Source organism: Lagopus leucura, unplaced genomic scaffold (genome assembly GCF_019238085.1).
Source record: "Lagopus leucura isolate 7727_CA_CO unplaced genomic scaffold, USGS_WTPT01 Super-Scaffold_100047, whole genome shotgun sequence".
Lineage (NCBI taxonomy): Eukaryota > Metazoa > Chordata > Aves > Galliformes > Phasianidae > Lagopus > Lagopus leucura.
In genome coordinates this window covers 992,550-1,013,687 of record NW_024962293.1, presented here as the reverse complement: position 1 = coordinate 1,013,687, position 21,138 = coordinate 992,550, and the positions used below count along the sequence as shown (strand labels likewise).

General features: G+C 41.9%; 1 protein-coding gene and 1 long non-coding RNA gene across 3 annotated transcripts in view; both read right to left on the bottom strand.

The window, feature by feature from the left end:
• LOC122187445 overlaps positions 1-11,610 on the bottom strand; it is a 12,291-nt gene extending 681 nt beyond the window's left edge. The window contains exons 1-3 of one of the 2 annotated variants that reach the window (XR_006181315.1): positions 11,553-11,610; positions 9,330-9,540; positions 4,159-4,249 (exon numbers count right to left, since the gene is read on the bottom strand). This is a non-coding gene — a long non-coding RNA (uncharacterized LOC122187445). Of the gene's footprint in view, positions 1-4,158; positions 4,250-4,444; positions 4,482-9,329; positions 9,541-11,552 lie in introns of those variants that run through there. The other variant, XR_006181314.1, reaches the window with a different exon arrangement.
• A 3,551-nt stretch (positions 11,611-15,161) lies between these two features.
• CTCFL (CCCTC-binding factor like) lies at positions 15,162-20,893 on the bottom strand. Its single transcript, XM_042884868.1, is given in 7 exon segments — positions 15,162-15,187; positions 15,491-15,650; positions 16,675-16,785; positions 17,537-17,610; positions 17,613-17,669; positions 18,125-18,295; positions 20,854-20,893. Coding segments are annotated over 7 exon segments (639 nt in total).
• Between the last annotated feature and the right edge of the window lie 245 nt (positions 20,894-21,138).

The following is a 21,138-nucleotide window of genomic DNA, read 5'->3' as shown; positions in this document are numbered from 1 at the left end:
AAAAAAAAGAAAACCTTTCCCACTAAAGCAAGTAGATTTTCCAATGAACTCCAGCACTTAACCCTGCAGCACTTTACTATTTCTAGATTAGAGCATGAGTTTCGCATTTTTTCCAGGAGAAAAAATATATGCATGAATTTATAATGCCACTGTAGCAAGCAGAGGAAGAATCCTGGAACAGAAAATAACCCGAGCAATAATACTGAGCCCAAACTTTCCCAGAAGTTCAGGAGCAGCAGCCCACTTCTGCTAAGGCTGCAGACAGTTCTGTGCCCCTGTATGCAGCTGCCCCATCCATCAGAGCTGGCTGCTCTGTTACAGACAGCCTTTGTTCCACTGGCTCTCTGCTGTTCCAGGGATGCTCTCCTGAAGGGACCAATGCTGACACCTTTTGTTTCACATCCTACCTGGCTGGCATGGCCTTGGTGTGGCCTTCATCACTCACAAGTGAGCACAACAAATGAGCATTGCTTCTTGCTGAAAGCATCCCGGTCTGCCCTGAGAGTCCCAGGAGGGTTTTATCACCACAGCTGGTCATGAGATGGGAATCCTTTTCCATAAGACATCTCCTGATTAGGAAAAGTAGTAATTGAAGAAAGCTACTTCATTTCCCCAGAAGAGCATTTTGGAGGAAGCAAACCAGGGCTTTTCATTCTGTTAGAAACCTGTCTGGGAGGCATCACCCACCCCATGCTCTCCCACCATCTGGGAGAAGATGAGACGAGCCTTCTGGAGCTGAGATACACACTGCATGCTCGTGGTTTCATTCAGAAACACGAAGGACAAAGTAAACTCTTTCTTCAAACCACATTTCAAGCCCTCTGAGGATGGACTGCAGCTGCCCAGAGCTGGGATCAGGGGGCTCTGCGGGGCTTCAACCTGCTGTGCTGCTGTCCCTCCCCACAGAACTGCCTGGGATCAAACTACTAAATGTCATTTATTTGTGATGCCTCTCCTTTGCAGAGATGTGCAGACACTTGCTGTGGGAGCTGCTGGGCATAGGCAGCACCAGAAGGGCACTGCTGTCCCTGGGAGGGCAGGGTGGCTGTCCCACACCCAGAGCTGCCTTGGGAGCAGCTACTGCTGTGAAAAGTGGAAGAATAGCTCCCGTTTTTAATTATCTGATCGAGTTTTTCCACACTAAATTTAATTGAGACAGCAAGGAGGGGGCTTGTCTGTCTTGAAGACAGACAAGGCATTTGCATCTGTTTTGCTGATTATAGTAGTTGCACATTTTACTTTAAACACCAATGGGCTGCAACTGCTATTCAAATGATATGGAAATTGGTACTTTACACTGAAATCTCCCTTAAGCAACAAAGGAAGGGATTAGCACACGGCTCTGCTTCTCCTTTTCTCTTCTCCTTTTCATTTTACTAAAGCACTGTGGCAGTGGAAATCTGATGGCTCATAAACAACACCTGTATCTTCTAATTTTTATTGCATCAAGCTGCAGAGTATTTGAACCCTTTTGTGTAACTATGACAAAACAATTTTTAATTAAAAAAAAAGTGATCTATATCTGAAACACTGAATTAGCTTCATGTTCACAGGGCCTGTCCATCCCAGATACATAGGCACACAAGTGACAGAGGACAGCAATCAGATGGGTGCCTGCACATAACCTGCCTCTCCTGCACAAACCCACATGGGGCCAGTGCCAGCCAGGACTCAACGGCTGCCCTCAACCCCCTTTCATGCAGTCCCACAGATGGCAACTTTCAGTGAGATTTAATGGAAACGTTGCATGAATGCACTCTCTCAGCACAGTTATCCAGGACTTGCTGGGGAAACAAAGGTGCATTGCTAATAAAGTATTTTTATGTAATCCACTGCAGAACCATTGATAGAATTAAATGGTGAAAGAGTTTGCGCAGCTCACAACATGCCTGTGTCAAAACTTTGATGCTCCAGGGACCTGGGATGGGGGAGATTGTCAGGTCCTCACCAAGTCATGCAGCCCCCTGTGCTGAAAATTGCTGATTCAAACACTGAAGCACTGAACACAATCACTGCGTTCTCATGTTCCACTGAGACACCTTCAGCTCTTCATAGAGCACAGACAGGATAAAACAAAGTAACTCCTTTATCTCAGTAAAATTTCACTACGTGACCCACAGAATAGAGCATTATCAGTCTGGAACTGCTCACATTACAGAGGGACCCAAACTCTGCTCTTACCCACGTGCCTCTGCATCCCCACCACCTTCAGGGGATTTTTAATCACAGAAATAAAAGGGCAACATCACTTCAGAACATTTGCACTGTATCCATCATACTAAAACCAACACAACAGGGCAGGCTACAGCACATTCATGCAAGAACTCTGATAACTGCATTTGCACTTCTGGTTTTGTCAGCCACACATGAATATTTATGCACATTTCCATGATGTGCCCCTGGTTTGCATAGGGCACAGGTTGTCAGCAGCTGAAAGCCATTAGCATCTGACAGCTGCTGAAAGAGCTTGTTTGGAACAAATAGGTGTCCTGTCCTGCAGAGCAGGCAGGTGATCGGGGCATCGTTAGGGGTGCAGCTCTGGCAACTGTCTGACAAGGAAGGCTCTCCCTGTGCTGCTCAGCCTGGCCTGGGCAGGGAGATTTAATTATCATCACCACATAATGGGTGGTTTGTAGGAGGCCCAGACCTAACAGAAACAGATAGTGGGCAAACAGAGCAGATCACAGCCGATGGAGCAATTACAATCCAAATAAGAGCCCGTGAGCTGAGAGAGCAGATGTTGCTGCCCATCTCCCCATCAAATGTGTGTTTGAATGGGATTTGAGGAAAAGGTAAAAGAGCATTGCTTGCAGAGCTACAGGATGCTGGTGGGGGATGCTCAGGGACAGGTCCTCAAGGGCAAACCCTGGGGACCTCTTGGGAGCAGAGGTGGGGACATCTGGTGATGGGGATTGAGAGAGCCCAGGAGGGGGCACCTCCCCCTGCAACCAGCATCTCCCAGCACAGCTAGAGCAGGAGTGAGATGAAGGCTTGTTGTTTTATTCCATGGTAGGGAGATGAGCCCTGTGAAGTTGGCAGACAGCGCTGGGTGTTCCCACCTCAGCCACAGGGAGGTGAACAGAGCCCACAGAATCCTGCTGGGAAAGGCTGCGTGTACAAAGCATGCCCACAAGTGCCCAATGCTCCACAATATCCATCCAAGCAACTGTGCTTTCTCAAAACCAAAATAAAAGCATTTGGTGGGCAGAGATGAAATCGAGTGGTCAAATATAACAGAAGAGGTACATTGCAAGATTACCCTTCTGAGATGCTGGAAATACATGCCTTCATCCCACACCAACAGCACAGCAATCTCACTCAGCACTATTCACACATCACTCACACCTCCCAGCACTCATCTGCTTCTGGGAAGAGACTTGAGAGCACATGGGGCTGGGCCTTCATCTCTCATTCTGTGCCCATGTTTGCAATTATAAGCACAGTCATGGTGAATGTCTGCACAAACGACAAGCTACAAATCCTCTTGGTACTTCCTGGGTTGTTGCTTCACTGGTATTCTTGAAAACAGCAAATATGGAAATGCCCCCACTTTTCTACAAGCACATGTGTGATACAGCTCTGATTGACAAGCCTTGAAGTTAACAAGAACAGCAAACATCTGTGCCCAAAACCATGGGTGAGGAAGCACCCTCCATCTCTCAGGGCTCACAAAGCATTCACTGCTGCCTGTTTGAGCTGTGTTTTTAAAACACGGGTTGTTTAAAATATACACTATTAGTATTAACAAAGACCTGCATTTCTCAGGGCAAGGCACTGGCACAAGCACTGCCTTCCGTCTGATGTGCAGTGACCTTTGGAAGTATTTTTAGGCACTGTCTCATAAGCAATGCCTCTTGCACCAATTGCTTCTCTTCTGCCCAGTTATAAACCAGCAGTAATCGTGAGAGCTGTGTGGGATGGATTTGTGTTCTCTAAAACTGGGGGGAAAAAGACAATTACTGAAGTTTGGAAGAGGGTCTAAGCTGCACAACTTTCTCATTTGTTTAATTCTAACACATACAGAGACTGCATGCCGTGGGTAAGGATACTGCAGCACATGGAGAGCCAGCAGGAGGCTTCTCAGCAGATCACACCACAAACCAAACCGGTGCCAGAGTTCAGAGGTGTAAGATGAAGGATTTGTTCCTTTTCACTTACTATTTAGAAGGGTCAGGTGAGGGAGCAATCAGTACATGAGGGATGAACAGAGTTCCACTTCTTTTTTAGTTCATTTATTTTGCCAAGGTTCCTGAAAGAAAAAAAAAAGTTCAGCAGCCTTCTGTGCCCAGACTTCTCACTGTCTGCCCACCTTGCAATGCTATGACATGATAGAAAAGAAAATACAACAAGGTGGAAGAGCAGCAACATCTCAGACTTCAGCAAGTGAAGACCTGCTTAGATGTGATAACAGTGGGTGCAGAAATAAGAGAAAGAAGCTGCTTACCTTCTGGATGCCTGCAAAACCCTGTCATACACCAGCATCACCAAATGAGATACCTTCACTTTCACCGTCACCCCTTAAATGAGGGCTGGAAGGGGTGGATCCTGGCTCCAGCCCTTCAACCACTCAGATGCATTGCTTTCACCTGAGCTCCCCTGGGTTGGCCCCGCCTTCCCACCAGGTGCTCCATCACTGCTTCAGGCCATGATGTACCATTTGCACTGCAGTCACAGGACACAGCCCTCAGAGCTGCTCGGGGTCCTGGTGGCAAACCCTCCACCCTCAGTCCCCATCCCTGCCATGTGCCCACACTTTTTACACCGCACACAGCAGGAGGAGTGCCGGCCACCTGGCTGTGCAGGCACAGCACTGAGAGAAGTGATGCCAAGGAGCTGCTCACTGTCATTTCCTGCAATTAAAGACTATTTATTTTTGAAGCTCGTGCTGCCAACCCCCCATCTGACTGTCACACTTGCTGAATTTTATTTTCAGGACGTTCTAATTTGTTAGAGATCACATCCAACTGGTTATTTGACTGTCTGGGTTTAAATACCACCTTTGTAGCTAATCCTGGGTCTCTGTATCACAAATGTGAAAATTTAGGAGAACTTTCTCCATTTGTATCTCATGAAGGAATTCTCTTCATTTAAGGCAAAGGATGGAGTTCTCTGCCAAGCATTTATATACAAATAGAATCACAATCTCTGGCTTTGTGATAGGAGCTGCATCCTCAGGGTACAATTACGGCAATTATCTGGATGGATCTTCTCATCAGTAACCTTTGACTCATCTCCTACAAACTGTCAGTCTTCATCATCAAATGGGGAAAGCAGCCTATTGTTTCTATTCAATCATCTGCTTCTGAGAAAGAGAAAACCCCGCGATGAGGACAGCCTGCCTGCCCATTTCCGTGACCTCCTGCAGCTCTCCTGCATCTGCCAGGCGGGCGGCAGGGACTGGCAGCAGCTCACTGCTGTGCTGCACTGCTGTCGTGAGGAAAGCAGCAGGCGCCCTCTGAAAATGCTGCATTGCTTTTAGGGATTTCAAGGCAAGCAGAAAAGATCTTTTTGCATGCAAAATACGGATGCATCTCCTAGTTCTAAAAGGTGCCGAATGCCTCAGTCCTCTGTGGGGTCTGTTGGTCACCCATTATTTCTGGGACGTGACCCTAGTAGGGAGAGAGCACTGTCCCAGCTCCCATCTAACTGTAATGCATTACACTGAGCTAAAAGGGACTGCTAATGATTTGCACCTATGCAAAGATGGAGCACAGTCTTGCATTATCACTACTGTTATGCTTACTGCCACACAGCTGGTACTGAAACACCAGCAGAAGTGTTGTCAGAGGGCATGGCCTGGGGGATACAGCCCATTTTAAATGGAGTGATCTTAATTTGGAGTCAGCAATGCAAAGCAACATGGCGTGAATGACTCAGTTCCAGGAGAACATTTAATATAGGACGGTAAATAACTACTGGAAACATTTTTAGAACTTAAATTATTGTGAATTATTATGGGAAAAGGACAGATGAATTGCTATAGCAAAACAATGGAGAATCACTCCTGCCCTAAAGGGGTATGGCTTAATTCTCCCAGCATACAGTCCTTCCAGAAAATAAGTAGCAGTTCCCAGGCTAAATTACAGTCACCATTAGCTGCTACATACTCTTGGGTAAGGTGGTAACAAAAGCAAACAGTAACATCCCTCCTTGCTTTCACCCCATTAGCTGTGAGTGCTGCTGCGTGAGCAGGACAAGGACACAACTAATAACAGACCACAGCTGGAAAAAAAATCAAAGCTAGAAATAAACTAAATCACAGCGGTGAGCTGCCACAGGAGTAAGAAGCGAAGTTCTTCATCCTCAAGTGCCGATTCAAAATGGAAACAGATTGAAAACTGTCAGAAGATTCTTCACACCTTCGCATTGCTCACACCCCCCCATAAGCTCACACAGCCCTGTGATGCTAGGCAGAACCCAACTGGTTTGCAACTGACTTCAAACAATAGCTGGGCTGTCTAGAGCCCAACAACACCAATGACGTTTGCCTGCAGGCATGCTGTATTAATGTCAATTGCTTTCAGATGCGCATTTAGTTTCTCAAACAAAACAAAAAATCAATATTAAACTGTGCAAGTGGAAGTTAGTGTAAGAGCACACAGCATTCTGTCCCGCACGCCTCTACCACCATCAGTCACACAGAGCAGCTCCCTTCATTGCAGGAGGCCACATTGCATCTGTACCCATAAGAGTTCCTCATTTCACTCTTGCTACTTTTGGAAGGTCTTCAGACTGTTGAACCTGCATCTCCTTTGTAAGCCTTCCTTGTTACCAACAGCTGAATCTCCATCCACGTTTCCTCCCCGCGAGACCCTTTGCCACCAGCCACAACCACAGCCTTTAGTTGTGCTGCCATGGTGCTTTTACATCAGCCTAAGCTCTGACCTTTGCAAAGTTATGAATGTTATTTCAATTTTAATACCTGGAGTTTAATGTCTCTGGAGGAGATTAACAGCACCAGCTTAATGTCTTTAGGTCCTTGCACATTTGCTCACTGCTTTCTAATGTAACGTGATCACTGCATGCTGCCACACCCCTGTTTCTTTTTTGAGTTCAGTGAGATGACTTAAACAAGCAATAAGACAGCAGCGCACTGTATCATCAGTGGGTCTCATTGCTCCTAAAAGCAGAATTAAATCAGAGATTAATTTTCTTCTGTTTCATCTTCCTCCTCCGTACAATGGAGGCAGCCATAGCTGCTGCTGCAGGGAGCTGCCAGGTTTTCACAGCAACAGATAACAACTAATAGAGCTGCGGGAGCAGGGAGGAAAAGGAGGTGTGCTCAGAGCTGTGGGCAGGGAGCTCTGGCTGCAGCTGTAGCAGCACAACGCCTTTGCTTCCACCAGTACCAGCACTGCCCATCAGGGAAGGAACCAGGCAGCACTGCCATGAGGTCACCTCAGGTTTGAGCTCTGTGGTCCCACCGCTGTCACTGGACTCTTTCTTTTACAGAACAGGGCAACGTGCACCAGTGCAAGCTGGTATCAGAGAAATTGTGGCTGTGCACGTTTTCCAATTGCAGTTGTGAGACTGTTAAATAACAGTAACAAATTAATTCTAACTAACAAAAAAAAGTAATCGCTGTGAAGATCTTGAGCAGATGACAGTCAGTGTGTTTTGTTACTGAGACTCAGCAACCAGCAAGATTTAAAAGACACAAGCAGTTATTTTGGATATGAAGGAGAGGGGATCAGGAATTTAAGATGACAGTCAATTTCTTGGAAAGGGGACAATTCAGGAATGGAAACAAGCTGGAAACTCGCTGTTCTCTGCTCTTACAGAACACTGCCTAGGCAAAAGGTAAAGATCACTGTGCGGTGAAATCCCAGATCACAGCATGCTGAGATGCCCTCATGTGTACAGTGACACTGTGCACCATTCCTACGCCACTGTAGGAGCACACAGGCACAGGAGTGCAGGCTGGCACGGCCCCGAGGAAGGCAGGCTGTACGCTGGGGCTGAGCCCCCTGAGCACACTGCCCTGCAGCCCATCCCAGCAGCGCTGCTGTGGGAGCAAGGCAGATTCACAGCCGTCCTCCTTCCTGGCAGCGAGGCTGCAGCTCATAGTGACAACTGGAGCTTCGTCTGCTAAGAAAAACAGCTAACAAAAGCTCTTGTTTAGCCTTGACCTGCGTAAGATGTTAAGCGAGACACCTGATTTCTAAGGCAAAAATAAATAAGTAAATTAATTAAAAAAGAAAAAAAAAAAAGAAAAAAGAAAAAGAAAAAGAATCGGAGCATCTTTGTCGCGCGTCTAACTTTTGCTGGTCTGCTGTCGGAAGAGATGCGAACCGGTGCTGCCATCTCCAGGAAGCGCTGCCGATCGCCTCCATCCCGCAGCGCTCAGCACCAACCCAGGGCAGCGCAGCTCACAGCACCGAGCCGTGGCAGCGCTGCCGTGAATTTCTATCTCGTGACGTGAGCCGCTCCTGAGCGTTTGATGACTCCTCTATAATGGGTAACATCAAGTTTGTAAAAATTGGCATCTGTTCAGAGTAAGGGCTTTTAAAGGAAAGAAATAAATGTGTACTGATCTTAAAGGTAGAAATAACACCGTTAACTCTGTAAACTAATCACCTGAAAGCCATGGCAATGCACGTTCTGAACCACAAAGAGCAATCAGTGTTCCCAATTAAAAAGCATGAGTCCATAAGGAATGACTCCTGAACAAGTTGAAAGAATTCATTCTTGATTTCAGAAAGGACACATTCTGGCTTCTCACTGTTCAATAGTCATTTTTCAACTTCATTAAAATCTTTTATTTTTGTCTTTTACATTCCTCTTTGCATAGTCTGATGCTCGGACCCCAGCACATGATAGCATTCAGCTTGGTTATTAACAATTGAAGCAAGCAATATATTCAGAACATTGATAAAGTAGCTTCTACAGACGTCAAAGATGAATTTCAACAAAGAAATCTGTTGCTCAGAATTTATAACAATAATGAAAACCTACATGAAACAGACACAAAACAAGAATTATTAAACCTTATTAAACGCTCTAATAACAACTGCTATAATGGAAGGAGGAATGGAGTGAATAATCTTGATAAATGAAACAAACTGACTCCTAGTAATTGCCACAAACATCAGATAGGGAGTGTTCACTGAAAGGACAGTTAGCAAATGTTCCTTACATTGAAACATCGTTGCCTTTCATTTTCTCACCTCAGGAAAATGCAAACAGACTGAAGCTCGCACAGCTCTCAGTTGTACAGATTACTAAAGAATAAATCTGTTTCAGGTCAGCATGTAAATCCAGAATTCTGTATGTAAATCTAGAAGAAAAATGACATTCAAGCAGAAAGAATCCTATCTTTTGTAACTTACTTCAAAATTAGCTGGTTTTCTTCATCCTGTTGTGTGAATGTGATACAAGAGGTGAAGCTTCCCTATAACTTTCAGACGTCAGTCCATCACAGCCATTTCACAAAGTGGTTCTGTCTTCTGCTTTCAAAGCTGTTGCCTCTATTCCTTCTAAAACAGGAAGAATCTCCCTGGCACAATGTTCACTCTTCACAGTAGAGACATCTGGGAACAACTGCAGATTTTTTATTATTATATTTAAAATTAAATATTGTGATGATTAACCAGAAAGACAAGCAAATATTTCAATAGTTTCCAGTATTAGACAGTTTAATGTAGTGAATAAAATAGTTCCAGTATATAACATCATGTCTTAGCTTTCAATTTATTTAGAGAATGGAACTATTTTACATTGAATATTATATGAGGAGCCAGGTAAGTAAGCAGCACTCATTATAGGTTGAGAAGAAAACTAAGCATGAAGTGTGGAAATTTAATTTTCATATGAGAATATCATCAACAATTAAAAAAAGAAAATGTGTGCTCCAGCAAATCACTGATGGCAGCAGCCACAAGCCATTTCTAACAAGGGCTCAGCTCTCATGATAACAGCCATTAATGAAGGCACACAGAGGATCCCACAGGCCCTGCATGATGTGCAAGCAGTGAGCAGCGATGTATACACCAAAAATGTCAACTGTGTTAAAAAAAATCTGGAACTGGCACAGGAATTCTAAAAGTTGTGTGTGTCAAATAACAGACTGAATATCTGCATGAGCAGTATCTAATGAGACATTATCTTAGGGTAGAAATTGAAGCTTCCAGATGAAAGGATCTGAAAGATACCAAAAATATATTGTTTGCATGTACCAAAACATTAATAAACAGCTAAATCTAATTATTGCAAAAGCGTACACACTGCAGCTGTAAGATTCTCTCTAACCATACCATTACAGCCTTACCAGTGAAAACAGAAATGTCAATGCTCATGTAAACTCAGCTGCTGATATATATTCATTAGATTCTGAAAGGCTTCAACATTTCTCACTGTGTCAAATTTTGTCTCCATATCATTGGCCACAAATCAGTATAGGTATAACCTGCTGTATCAAAATGTGATGTTTGAGGACACCTGGGCATCAGATCTATTTCCATAATTGTCTCTTGATGCATGAGCAGACCAGGATCCTGCCCATGGCCTTGCCTAACTGAATTTTGTGTATATTGTGCTTTGCCTAGTCAACAGAATTGCACATAAATAAGGAAACATCTCTGGATCAAATTTAGACTGTAAGGTAAAATTGCTAGAATATTACCATGCATGTGATGACACTCTAAGGTTTAAGAGTATTAAAGTTAACTTCATCTCTTCTAAGAGTTGCAAAGAGAAATACTTGTGCCAGGAATACGCCAGCAGACAGCACAGGTGCTGCTATTGCCCCTATGGAGATCTCTGACTGAGCTCAGCCAGTGAGTTATCTGAATTGATTCACTTCTTAGGAACCTTTACCTAATGAGAAAAGATGAGGAAGTAGAAGAAAGAGAAGGAAAGAGATTAACTACAGACCATCCTCTGTCTTACACTGAAGGAATAAGTGCTCAGTGCTCAAGAGCTACTGAGCATCACTAAGGATTACAAGTGCCCTTCTGGCTGCACAGACATGCTGAGCCAAGAGCTCTGTAAATGGGCCTGGTCACCTCTGCTGCATGACAGAAGGGTGACTCTAGCTATTCAAATCACTGGAGTTTTTATTGCTGGATCATTATCTGATCCAAGTACAAGAGAAGAACAATTTCTTCATTAGGATGCATATTGAGATTGATGTGCAATTTGAGTTTTGAAAATGAAAATGTTCCAGTCTGGTTTGTATTAAAGCAGTGCATTATCAAAAATGGGCTCATAAGGAAACTCACTACGACTCAACTCAGCAATGAGTGTTTCATTCACCTTTATAAAGGCAAAGTGAGTTTGTAAAAGGGAAAGGAAAAAACGCATTTGTAAGCATTGCTGAGCAGGGAGTTTAGGAAGATATCTGCAGGAGCTGGGGAGCAGCAGGCCCAGAACAAGTACCTGAGCAGAACTTCTGCTCAGCAATTCCAGACTATTCTAAAGCATTCCTCCATTCTTAGCACTTAAATTAGCTTCATTGTGAAACAGTAATTAAGCAGCAGGGAAGATTCACCGCCTTAGCCTTTTATTCTTGATTCTAATTTACATGATTAAATTCTAACTTATTCACTGATTACCTTCTTGCTTAGCATGCTTTAGATTCTCCCTTTCTTTCCTTCTATCCTTGCTTCTTTTGCTGGATGTAGCAGTGTTGGCCCTCACCAATCCACAGTTTTCAGGATGCTTGTGCGCATCGCCCTGTTAGCATAATGAGCCACAAATACCTGAATCAAATATTAATATATGTAAGAGCTTTAACACACACAAAAAATCCCCCCCCCAAATTGTTTTGGCAGGCACATTTTGTACACTGTGTGAAGGGCTAACTTAGTTAACAACCTCCATAGAACTCCTGGAGATTTGTTCAGAACACATGCTAAAATTCTGTTGGAGAGGAGCTCTGTACATCTGATTTCATATTCATTCACTCTTTTTTTTTTTCTTCTGATCCATGCATAAGCAAAAACGTAAAATCTGTGGGGGGAAAAAAAGGTTACATTTGTTTTAGAAATTTGCACATTTGATCCAGAAATGGATACACACCTCACAGCACACAGCTTTTGAACAAGTGAATGATAATTTCATGGTAATTTTCTGGCTGAACTGGTCCTAGCACTCTTTCCCTTCACTTATCTACTTGAGTTCTTCAATTTGTCTTAAAATTCATACCTCCATGCTGCCTCTTAGTTTGAAAAGGCTACTGTGCTCAAAATGAATAACTTCCATACCAGACTGTACAAGCCAGTACCAGCTCTGAATGCACGATGTGGCAGACATTCTCTGCCAAAATGGGAATACTATAATTATTATTAATTATTAGTTATTAATTGACCCAAGTAATGCTTGGAAAAAAAAGACACCAAAAATCTGCTCTGCTGGTTTAGCATTAAGGAGTTAACATTCCACCCAGCAAACTGCTTCTTATTCTCTGTTCCTCCTATCAGTATAATACTAGATTCTTAAAGACAACTCCACAGAGATTCCTTAAAACAAAGCATCTTCCCCAGAGTGAGGAGCCCGTACCACATTTAGGCATTCATAAGCTGTAGAGTTCACACTGGAATCACAATGCTGCTTAGAGTGAATTGTGAAAAGCTGTTTCTGTTGAAAGGTTTTGCTGCAGCATGAGCAAGTGAAAGACTTCTCATCACTATGAGTTAGTTTACGTGCAATTAAATGACGTTTCTGAAACAAAGAACATATTTGCAACATAACTATCCAGCTGTGTATCACATTCAACAAATCCACGCAGAAAAGGACAAATCCACGCAGAAAAGGACAAGAGCACTACAGCTCCTTCATTACCCTCCACTGTAAGCAGATGCTGAGGAATGCATCAGTTGCTGCCCAGTCCCTTGGAGAAGGTCACAGCTTCTCCTCCTGAGGTCATTCCTGTTTGCAACGACCACAACCAGGTGAATCAGTGGAACACGCTCCCAGGGAAGTTGCAGATGCCCCATTCCCAGCTGTGTTCAGGCCATGCTGGATGGAGCTTAGAGCACCTTGATGTGCTAGAAGGTCCTAACAATCCTAAGGTTCCCTTCCAACCCAAACCATTCTATTATGTAAGAGCTTTTTTTATCATACCGTCTAGCATTCTTATGGCAAGGTAGTGGTACTCAATTTCACCCAGGACAATAACAACAACAAAGACAAAAAATGCTGTTCACACTACAGGCCTTGTGAATGGGCAAAAAGACAGATTTTTCAGATGGCTGAGAAAGGAAGCAATGGGAAAGCTTCGAATGAGGGCAAAATGAAGATGCTTTTACGTTGACAATTTGCTCTATCAAATAGTGCTATTATGGTTTGGTTTTTTTAAAATCTTTTGTAGTTTCCATGGAAATAAGTAGGAGACATCACTGTTGGATCAACCTTCGTATTTCTCCATACTATCAGTTCAGCAGAAGATACATGCAGTATAATTGATGCTTTCATTCTGGATTTTACAGATGTATAAAAAAGTATTTGTCAGAGCTACACACAGATCAGAACCTGTGGGCCTTCATTTGAGCACACACACACTCGCTGGACTAGAGATCTCCCCTCCCCCTTTTTTTCTCCCTGTAAGTCAGAGAAAAGTATTGCTAAGTTTCTAAAGTGTTGACTGTGCTGCAACATAAAGAAATACAACACAGGCCTGTGGTATTCGTGTGCTGTACATTAGATGACAGCAAAGGTAAGCAACACAGCAACTAATTAAAAGTGGAATACACTGCCAAAGTCCAGTCTTCACTTAAGGCTGGAAAGCAATGTGATCCTGACCGTGTTTGTGGGTATGTTTACGTGCTCAGACCGATTTTACCCAGCGACACTGGGTGAGAAATGTGGCTGAAAAATCACACAAAGCACAAATATTTGCCTTTGTTCTCACGTCACTGAGGTGGACCATTCTTCCTTTATACTTGTGAACATCCAAAAGATGTAACAAGACAGCCTCACTTTTCTGCATTCCTGTTTTATTTTTCATTTAGGAACCATTTTTCTTGCAAATAAACCATAACCACCCCACATTAGCCAGAATGCAGTAACAAATCTTTATCTTATTTAAGTATACCCAAAGTGAACCCTGCCTTGCCAAGTCATCCACTTAATGTGCAATAATTTGTCGGTGAGTTGAAATAGCTGCTTGCATGCAGAGCTGCACTGATCACGTTTGAAACTTTTTCCATCCCTGTGAATCTTCTTGTGCTGAGTAAGAGCGCAATGGTTGCGAAAGGCAGCTTCACAGTGACTGCATTGAACTGCCATTCCATGTATGGAGGCACGTTTTGGCACCTGGCAGTCAAAATAATTATTTTAATGGCAAATTTTGGATCTCCACAAGTTTGAACAAGAGTTAGGTTGTGCATAGCCCCGAGTTACACATTGGTTATAGAAGAAAATGGAAGGAAAAAGAAGACCTGTGCTCTCAGCAGCAATTCCAGAGTAATTAAGCATTTATAAGCTGAAATATCACTGATTTTAATGAAAACTGTTTAACAAATCAAATCCTTTTGAAAATTCCAGCAACTGCTTTCACCTGCACAAGATTAATTTCAAAATGCTACCCAAAGCAGTCTGTATATACAAAGGAATTGTGACATGTAGATAATAATCCCATTTCCACCTTGAAATATTTACATCTGTTAAGTGGCACCTTTCTGAAAACACAGATAGATACAGAAGGCAACTTTGTCTGCCTAAATATTTTTAATACAGCCATTTCATAACTTCAAAAAATCTAACACTGCATTGAGCTCTTCTTGGTATTTGTCAACTGAATCACTTAAAATAAGTAAATACACTCTGTTTCTTAATACTGATTTCTTAATAAAACTCTTACCCCTACAAGAATATTTTCTTCCTAGAAGAGAATTGAATTTACTCATGAAACAAAGCCACAGTGAGTTTACAGGGATTTGAATCTAGTAGCCTTCCAAACAAGAGCTGCTCAAAAATGTAGTACATGGAATCACCAGAAAACCCCAAGGGCTTGCATCTCTAGAACTATGTATGATAATTTTAACTTCTATTTTCAGTGTCAATCTGTATGCCAACGCTGTTTGATATGGATGACAGTGGGGAAAAACACAAATCAATTTCCTGCGTATAGGATAAAAATGGACTCATGCAGTGCTCTATTTTTTACATTGTGGGAGAAGATCCCAGCCAGAGAAGAGGCATTTCAGTTTATTGTATCCCCTTCAATGTTTCATGATTGTTTTGTAGCCTGAAAATAATAGTGGATATTGACATAAGCAAATTCAGAGTCCTACAGGTATCCTGGAGGGGAAAAAGACCAAAATACTTGATGTTTTGTATTTTAAACAGCTTAAAGCATCAGCCACAAGATGTCACCCCATCTCCTTGCAGGAGTTTCCCTGCAGATCAGCAGTGACCACATTTTCTATAGCATATTCTGTAATGATGTAAAGTCACAGAACGCATTTGGTTTCATTACAAGCAGCAACAGTTACAAACATTTCGGCCCTAATTATCTCTACATTCCCTTTTCCCCCTGCTTTAAACTCACCCAAATCTCTTTTCTGTGCAATATAGGCACTGCAGTGTGGACACTGGTATTTTGGCACATCTTCTCCATGCTTCCTTATTATGTGTGTTTTCATGTTACCACTCTGAGCAAATTTGGTGTAGCAAATGTAACATTCGTGTGGTTTTTCACCTATTAAAATGTGAATATATGCTTAGGAACCCTGTATTTGATACAAACACTACATTCACACAGATCTGAACATCTAATCTTTAACAGCAACAGCCAGACCAAGCAAAATGTAACGTTACCTTGCAATGCACGAAAGGCCAGCAAGTTTACATAGCCCATTCCTATGCAAACTCCTGGTTTCCTGAATCTGCAAGTCAACCTGATGAAGCATAAAACCATTAATTCTAAATTATTAATCAGGAATTATCTTCATTACCTTTTATCCCATCTCGTGGATGGATTCCATTCCACGTACAAACATGCAGTGTTACAATTGAGTGCACAAGGAGAGGAAGTGAATGGCTGCGACATCAAGATAAAATTGATTCAACCCCAGCCATCAATATTGGGGAAATATTTTCTTTTCCTTGACTTTCTTTCCCAGAAATTCACATCAGCTCTGAATATCATCAAAAATTACGTCAGTGCTGGTGGAAAGCACAGTCTAAGAGCACAGAGAAACATCCAGTGTTGAGGTTTTGAGCCAACTCCTGGCCCTAAGGGCTGAGCCCCCACCATGACTGGGCAACACGAGGCCCACTTTTAGACATTTCTGGTCAATTCCTCGAAAAAGAAGTTAGTCTGTTTGCACCAGATTGCTCTGAAATGTAAACCAAAGCATAAGTGGGCATATTTAGGAGATGTGAAACACACTGCCATTCGTGCTAACATGAGGCACACATCACACTGTGACTGAACTGATGTGAAACCTGAATTATGAGGTAGATAAGGTAGATACTATGTTCTCAGACAGTGTGCACATTACAGTCAATTTGGGCAAGATCAATCTGAGGTCACAACAATGTGGAATAAGCAAACTGCACAAAGAATGTGCTTTTCGGGTATGCTTTTACTCAAAATCACGAATGAAAAGCGTTGTGATTTACAGTCTGAAATTAGGTCACAAGGAAACCCATGAATTTTGAAGGCCTATAGGAGACACAAGCATAAATCATTACATTGGGGAATCCTACCTGATTCCAAGTGTATCTGATTGCCAAGTGTCTTTTCAGTTTATATGCATCTTTGCCAGCATAGCTGCACAGGTAACATGCATGAGGACGCTCTCCTGTATGTGAGCAAATGTGTCACTGCAGTTTACTTGCCTGGCATAAAAACAAGACAATTTCTGCAGTAACATTTACATTTATAGAAGTATGAACAATTGAAATATCAGGACATTCACAACATACATCTACTGCAATTTTAAATATTGCATCCGTTACAGACTTAGTGCTGCCTGTGCTGGTTTTAGCTGATATTCTGTACTCTTCCCCCAGATGATCTTGCTTCCATCTTTAGTACCAACATAAGTAAAAGGAGAACCCTTAACATGAGAACAGAAAAAGCCACATTTTAAAATTGGCTGAAAAGAACACCAATTACCTTCATGCTACTCTGTATACCAAATTTAAAATGCCCAAACTTGTTAGCCAAAGCCTTTATTCATCTTCAAGTTCATACAAAGAACATTCACTGCAGAAGCCTAATTCATTCTATTTTTTAACACTGTTTTTGTGTTCTGTCCTACGTAAATAACAAGTATGCAAGTTAAAATTAGGAGTTACCTTCTGTAGAATTCCTGCATACTTCATGAGCTCACTTCTAGAACCACTTAAATCTACCATACTATTGACTTACATAGAACTAAGCACGATTGTTTCCCCACTTTTGTAGCCCCTGTGGTCCTTTCACAAGTCAAGTTTTATACAATGTCAACTTTGGCCATTTGGCCATGCACTGTCCAGCTGTACATTTGCACTGCAAGCCAAGCATTAATACTGAGCTTGACATATACAGCTTAGTATCTGAAAGCCTACCAACTTTCCCCAAAGGATTCGGAAATGCTGTGCTTGCTTCTGCACTTGAATATTTACACATTGAACACTTGAAAGGTTTTTCAAAGGTATGCTTGTAACACCTGTGCCGTGAAGCTCTCTGCTGGTCACAAATGCCATATCACAGTCACTGCGTTTACAGGGCCTGGTCCCTGTGAGAATATATCGTTTCTTAGATCCTTATTTAACAGCTGTTTGATTTGTCTGCATTAAATCAACACAATTTTTGCCAGAACCTTTTTGTGACTCTGTTTTTTTTTTTTAAATAGACAATAAACATCCCCCACATACTGATCATAAACACCTGCTTTGTCAATTCGCTTCACATTGCTAAACAGTCACAAAGAAATCATCAGAGAAGTTTCTATCATGCATACAAAAATCCGACAAAACCGAAGCAAATTTTCAGCTGATAAAAATTCTTAGAATGGCAAAAGGTAACAGGGAATCACAAACAGACCACATCCTGTCAGTGCAGAACTCCAAACAAAACTGGTGAAGCTTCTGAGGACAGAACGATCACAGAATCCACCTCTACGTCTGCCACTTGCCCGTGGATTAAATCCTGCAGACAATATGTAATGGAATAACTAGACACATTAGATACCTGCATGCACATTCACGTGGTTCTGCAGGAGAGCAGCTGTTCGAAAGGCCTTGAGGCAGATGGGACACACGTGACGTTTTCCTTTAGAATGGATTTTCCTGTGGCGGTTCAGACTTGATACCTTGAGCGAGGTGCATGTACACAACTCACAGCTGAAGGCTGCTTTTTCTCCTGTGAGAACAAAGACGCATTTAGATCATGAGATACAAAAGAATGACTTCACTCTTCAAAAATAGTACTGAATTCAAGATAGTGCCTCTAGTTTAGGGAAAACTGCCTCAAATTTATACATAAAGGTGCTTCAAAATGCAATAATTTCTGCCTGACAGCTTGTCTTTTTGTAATGTAGCTATTTAAACTTAAGCAACTCACCCCAAGATAGTGCCACGCATTAGTGATATAGTTCAGAACCTAATTCTAGAAATCCTACCTCTGGTCTAACTCCCACCTCCAAGAGAAGATGAAAATGGCTAAGATGTGGTTCATGAAGGCACTTCTAAACAATGCAACACACTTCTTGTTGTCAGCTGTATGATTAATGCTAACAAATGTGAAGATTTGGGTATGGCAGGCTAAGCTATCCTCAGCTTTCAGTAAGGAAAAGTAAAATCTGGTACGATGTAAAAGCTGCTACAAAATCATTAGTTGACTTCGAGGAAAGATCAACTACTTGAAGAAGACAGAATAAAGTTACAGGATTATATAACGTTTCCAAGTTCTTATCACAGCAGTAACAAGTTCCTTTGAGAGTACCAAGTAAAGAGGAAGCATGCTGCACTTTCAGTTTTGAAAAAGATTGAGAACTGCAAAATGGCAAATAGATCATATGAGAAGAGCCTTTCCAGAACAGTTGCCTCAGCTCCCAAGTGCACTTTGTAATGTTTTTCATGCTGAGACCAGAATACATTTTATACAGTGCTTCATAGCGCACAGAACATGCAGCTAACACTCGAGTGACAGCAAACAAGACTGCTTTATTGTTGTTTATTCATTACGGATTCATCCCACAGAACAGAACTTCCTTTGCATTGTTAAACCTGCTAAGTGTGCTTCCTTTAAACACAGTATCCAAACCAAGGGACGTTATTGATTGGTACAACATCCATACTTCAAACTTCCTCCACCAGTATACCTTCATATCCAGATATTATGAGGGACACATCCACAGATTCTTCAACTCCACTGATGTCACCCAACTTTCAGAGTACAGACATGCAGATTCTAGGGAAAGTCACATTACATGCCCTTTCAGCCAGTCCTTAACCTCTGCAACACACTTTTAACATTCCTGAAATATTAAGACAGCTACGTTCCATTACTCTTATTTAGGTTCTGGGAGATAACCTTGCTGACAGGCACTGGTATTTGCCTACCACTCTCAACCAGCAAGTTGCAACCATTCTAAGCTCATCCATAAACCCCTGAATCTTGAAGCTGAACGGACCAAGGAAGATTATATAAATTATTAGGCTTATTCATTATATTACTCATTTATTCCCAACCTTAACTTTGACAGCTCCCTGGAGGTTTTAAAAACCACATCATGTTCATCTTGTTTCAAAATCTAACTTAAAATATGTTATCAAATAATTAACTACAAATATTTTAGTCAACTGTTTACCTTTCTTCTGAGGTGAAGCACTCGTTTGACATTTTAGATACTTGGGATTTCTTATAACTGCTTGTACTGATGGAGATGCATATCTGTGGTTTTTATCTTCATCACGCGAGTCTGACAAATCATCACTAGCTTCACAGCTCAGACCCTCTGCTTCCTTTCCTCCATCCTCTTCAGATTGGGCCAATTGCTGGACCTTATTTTCAAATTCAGTGACATCATCATCTCTGTTAACCTACTTAAACAAGAAGTTTTTAAGCTGCCTTAATCAAAAGTAGTTGCTAATGGCAAAACAACTCAACTTTCATCAAGAATCAATCTGGTAATGCACAACAATCCTAAATACTATTAGGGAAAGCTGCAATGAAATTTCACATTTAACATCCAGCAACCTAGCTGGGATCTCAACCATTGCTAAAATGGAGTCCTTGCTCCTGAGAATTGTACACTGAGTTTCAGAGCATCTTTCTGAGACTGCAGCAAGGAGAACATAGAAACTTATATCCTCAACATTTAAAGAAAAGGTATTTTAAACTTAATTTCAGTACTTTTGCCTTCTAAAAAAGGACAAGATATGTTCTCAATTTTTTTTTTTTCTTTTTTAAAATGAAACTAATATAGGACACACATCCAACAACCACTGTTGTATTGTACTCATTACTAAAAGAAAGGAAATTATCTAACACTATTTAACAGACCAAGGCTATGAAAAACAGAAGCACCACAGCGTTTCTGATGAACTGAATTAAAAGTTTGAGTTGTAGCAGCTTAGAGCTAGTAATCTAGAAAGGCTACATTTTTTGTTTGCTTTCCTCAGTATAGCTTGAAAACAGAGAGCTGCACAAAGGATTAACTATTTCAGTCCAACAAATCTCATCACTTAGAAAAAATGACATGAAAGTCAGAACAGTGGCCCTCAGTCTTAGTTGTAGGCCCTGAACCTTCTGTCCCTGCTCAGCTGGAGGCCACGCGGTGTAACTCAGTTGGTTTTCCCACTTTTCAAAGTATTTGAAGTGATTCCCGTGTTTCCCATCCGGAGGCACTCAGCCTGGTGCCACCTCTCCGAGTGCTGCTGAAGAGCTGGCTGATGGCAGCGCTCAGCATCTCTTACCTTTGCAGCTTAAGTATTGTGCAAAGCTGATGTAGTACATTCATAGAGGCAGTGGAGTGCTATATAAACATCATTATATTATACTTTAGGCCACTGCTGGTTATTCAAGGAGAACAAGTTTTGGATTAAGTGTTCTCCAAAGGTATTGTAAAAATGTTTTTGAGGTAAACTGGTGAGATTTGAGAGACTAACATTTAATCTTGTGTACCTTTCCAGACTAGCGATTTCCAACACTCAAACATCTCACAAGGCCCACTTATCATTCATACTCTATTGGAAACCAGT